Here is a 4,588-nt window from a genome sequence, read left to right as displayed (position 1 = left end):
GGGCGCTAGGGGAAACAGCGTCTCCCCCAAACCCTTCTGGTCCCCCCTAGTGAGTCTATAGACGGTCACCAGGTCCCCCCTCAGCCTTCTCTTGTGGAGGCTGAATAGGTTCAGGTCCTGCAGTCTCTCACTGTAGGGTCTGCCCTGTTGTCCCTGGATCATGCGGCTGGCCCTCCTCTGGACCCTCTCCATATTGTCCACATCCCTCGATTTTGTTCCTACCTTTCTTCAACTATGCTTCCTCAGGACAAGCAGGGGATTGTTTGATTAAAGTGGAGATGTGCCAAAAATATAAATAGGACAAATTCTCTGCTAACTGTGGATGTACTACAATGATGATAGGAACAATCTGAAGAATGTGCTAGGCTTGAATATCTTTTGTTATTTTTTTCAATGCACTGAGACCAAACATGGTCTGAGTCCTAGAATGCTCAGGGGCACAGAATCAGGGAAACACTCATTCTAATAGAGGAACTCAGTCAGCATTCCTGAAGGACTGAGATCATAAGCTGCCTGCATTTTTTGCTCCACACCCATTAGAATATGCCTCTTTGAACAGTTTAAATGGTACAAATAATAGCTGAAGAAGAGAATGAAGTATGATTGTATATATGGATTTCCCATCTTGTTTATGCATTCTGCAATCATTGTTCAGTTCTTCCAAGAATGTTGGCTAATGCTGTCTTTCAGCAATGCTCCCGTGGGAGGAATGGCAGTATCCTCAGTGCAGTCCTCTTTCAGCTGCAAGTCATTAGTTGATATTTTCTGGTTCTTTATTTTGTTTTTTGCATTACACTGATGACTATAGATCCCTGATAAGACCAAGACCACAACATGCTAAGTACTGTACAGACATGTGATAAATTTTGTGCCCCTAAAGCTTATCAGTCTAAACCAGTGGTGCTCACCCTTCTGGTCCTGTGGCCAGATGGGAGGTGCTGGGCTGGTCTGAAAGCCAGATCAAGCCCTGGAGCCCGGCACTGCCCCCTCCCTGCCCTGCACACCAGGATTGGTCGGGGGGGGGGCAGAACCACTCCCTCTTGCCCCCCACACACTGTGACTGGCTCTTGGAGGCCCAGGCTACCCTCATCCAGTTCTTGACTCTGGTATGTGATCCAGCCTGCAGAACTTCCTGTGGATCCAGAAGTTTGGCAGCAGGGGAGCAGTAGCTCAGAAACACTGAGCAAGTTCCCCCATGTTGCTAAGAAGCATTGTTGGAATAGTGCAAGGTAGATTATACTGATGCTGTCCCCAACACAGCTGTCCTTGTTCTGTGGTTAAATAAAGGATTTAGGTCTCTTGAACTGTCTAACACCTAAGAGTAATAAGTTTTTCACTGTATATATTCAAGTGCTAAATGCATATTAAATTGTCCCATTTGTCATGTTTTTCTAATGAAGAATGTGCTGTTGGTAACTAGGGTTAATGTTCAATCATGTTGATGCTACTTAGAAATTGTTCTAGGAATCTGTTATGTTTTGCACTGGAATTCAGTGTATTAACTTATTAGGTATTATAGCAAAGAACATTGTGTTCAGCTTACCTTAAAAGTGCTATTAAAAAGCAATCCTATCAGTACGGTGGTGGAGTGCATACCTCAGATTTTCAAGAATCAGAAAATGGGAACATTTATAATATTTAGAACTACAAAGTTTTACCACTGCAATTATTATTTCAAAGTATATCTTTGTTGTTTATATAAAGACTTAAGCATGCAATGTTGGGGCTAAAGAAAGGCTGTGCACTTAGCCAGCATATGCACTTATCCAAATTTAATGTAAGCCAGGGCTGTCCAACTTGTAAGTGGCCAGATGCCCCACATGGTGTGGGCTGTACAAGCAGGGGCTGTAAAAATTCAAGTACACGGGACCCACAGGCTGCACATACACCACTTGCTGCACCATATGTATGGGAAGCCACCCCCCAATACTGCTGCAACAAATGGGTGGCCCCTATCTCAACTCCTTTGCTGCAATATGCTGCGGGTTCCTCCAGCAGTTTGGGCCACACCTCCCTGCCCCTTAAATCGAGACCCTGGCTGACAGCAGCAGCCACATAGGAGCCCAGGGGTCTCATATTAAACTTACGTGGACCACATGCAGCCCCCAGGGTGCTAGTTGGATAGCCCTAATGTAAGCAATGCTGATTAAGTATACAGCACTGTATTATTAGCAGCCTTAAAATTGACTAGCTTACAATATTTTCAAGGCTTCCAATAGTAGATTTGGGAACTGTTATTAGAAGCCTTGAAAATGAGGGAAGATAGTAGCCATAAAATTGACCATATAGTGGCCATAAAATTGGTTCTTATTATTTTCAAGGCTTCTGGTAGCACCCCTTTGACAGCTGCTTCCTCTCCACTGTTTCTTTTTCAGTTAAAGGGAATATATTTAATTGCAAAATAGACAGTGGAGCTGAAAGATGCTATGCATATATGCATTTCCCTGATATGCAGATAATTGATGTTTGTTAGAGTGTAAGCAATAGGCAACAAATTGGTGTTTTCATTGTGCTATGTGATTAAGCAAATTATAAATTTATGTGGCATGCATAGAATTGCAACACATTGTATTAAGATAACGGAATGGGATTGTGCCTTTTGTCAGGAGGCTATAATCCACCAGATGTAAATTAATAAGTAATGAATAACTTGCTTCTATTTGAAATCAGTTGCTATACACCAAGAAATGCTCTTAACTTTTGTTTAAAACAAGGTGCAGCGAGTGAGTCAATCATGAAGGCGGTACTTGTACAAGTCTATTACAGTACAACCTAGTATTAAATTGTGCTCCAGGACATACCAAACATAGGCAAGGAAGTTAATTGTTGTAGCTTTCATACCCAAATAATTTTTTTCGTTTGTATCTGAATCCAAACTGATGTTAACAGTTTCTGTATTCAACTCTCTAATTATCCATAGCAACCCTTAATTATATCAGCAGTTGCTTAATTAAAGTATTCACCAAAAAGTGTTACATTTGAAAACCAAACCCTTACAAGTATTTAACTTCTAATGTGGACTGTTCCCTTCCTGCCCCACTTATTTTTGTGTGAACCTGCAACATTCCCCTCCATCCCCACTGCATTTGAATTTTCTATTGAGCATGTCCCAATGCAGTGTTTCAAAATACAGCTTGGATATTAATATCTGTTTACTGAATAATGAAGACAAAATAATAGGTCAGTTTTAAATTATATCAAACACTCCAGGGACAGTGAAATTATAATTGTTAATATAATTCAATGGTGCCTGTATTGCATTATGAAATATAGGGAAAAAACAGGTCACTGTCAATGTAGGGAGGAAAAGGCTGTTAGGAAGACAAATAATATGCCAGTGAATAACAATGTATATCCTATCTTTAGAGCATTCATGTGAAAAATGTAAAGAACAATGTTATATTTGGAGTTTGCTCATGTTTTCCTTCTTACAAAGCACTGACTGCAAGATTTTCCTAGCAGTTTAAAAATAAAATTATCTACTGAGTCGTGTCACCTCCAATTACCTTGTGTTTCTAAAGGAACTTAAAATAAACAGCCTGACATTTTTACTTAATTTCTCAGTAATTGATTGACGAGATCACTGCAGCCTTGCAGAAACTATGGTTGTTTCTGCAAAATGAGCTTGTAATATTGTGTTTGAATGGTAATGGGTTGTGATTGTGTGTGTGTAGTAGGGTGGTTGTTTTGGGTTTTGTGTTTTTTGTGGCAAAGTAACTGATTTACTTTTAATATTAAGATAATAAAGCACTGAATGGAAGTAGCTACAGCGTGAGCACTAAGTTGTGTACAGCTTTTTCTGTACCTTGAGTATGACTGTTAAATGTACTGTATAACCAATATGTATGCATTGGCTAGGGACAGACATTCAAAAAGCCAGAGCCTGAATTGATTAAAACATTGCAAGTTAGTCTAGCCTATCTAGGTTGAATCAGTTTGTAACAGTACAGACATTCCCTCTGGACTGAGGAACTGTGGGCACATGCCTGCAGTTGCTCAGGTCAAGTGCTAAGGAGTGCTAGAGTGCGCCCTCAGCTGCAGGGAAGCTGTGCTGGGGGCATGACCAGCCAGGGCTGAGCTTGCCAGAGAGAGATTTAATTCCCCCCTCCCTGTCCCACCGACACGGACCTGAGCCAGGTCTGCTGTGGTGCTCACCCATTGCTGCTGCAGCGGTGGACCACCATGGCCCCTGAGGCAGAGGGGGCAGGGAGGGGAGTTATTCCACCCCATCTATCCTGGGAGACCACAGCCGAGTCTACCCACCCTGACTGCCGCCGTCACCGCTCACTCCCTGCTTGGGGCAAGCAGCAGAATAAGCCCCCTCCTGTCCCCTCTGCCAGACACCGGAGGGAGAGGGAATAACCTCTGTCTCTGTCCTTGCCTAAGGGGCTCTGCTGGTCCGCATCTGGCCACACCCCCACCTGGCCACTGCAACGGCAAGGGGCAGGGCCCTAGATGGGGCAGCAGCTCCTGTCTCAGTGTTGGGGAGCACAAGCCTCTTCCCAATGCGGGGGCCTTGCTGTGCGGCAGGCAGGGCCGTGGCAGACACCACGCAGCAGCACCGGGGTTTGGAGAGGGCCAGACCTTT

The 4,588-nt window shown here is 43.4% G+C and overlaps 1 protein-coding gene across 1 annotated transcript in view; it reads left to right on the top strand.

Moving 5' to 3' along the window:
- The first annotated feature begins 2,734 nt into the window (after positions 1–2,734).
- The window catches only part of ANXA3 (annexin A3), a 41,382-nt gene continuing 39,528 nt past the window's right edge, over positions 2,735–4,588 (top strand). Inside the window, exon 1 of the mRNA XM_019516796.1 lies at positions 2,735–2,743. Coding sequence (XP_019372341.1) covers positions 2,735–2,743 — 9 coding nt within the window. The remainder of the gene's footprint in view (positions 2,744–4,588) is intronic.

This window comes from Gavialis gangeticus, unplaced genomic scaffold, assembly GCF_001723915.1.
Source record: "Gavialis gangeticus isolate Ggan-Ray unplaced genomic scaffold, GavGan_comp1, whole genome shotgun sequence".
Taxonomy (NCBI): Eukaryota; Metazoa; Chordata; order Crocodylia; family Gavialidae; genus Gavialis; species Gavialis gangeticus.
Note: the sequence above shows the minus strand (reverse complement) of the source record. Positions and strands in the feature narration are given on the sequence as shown.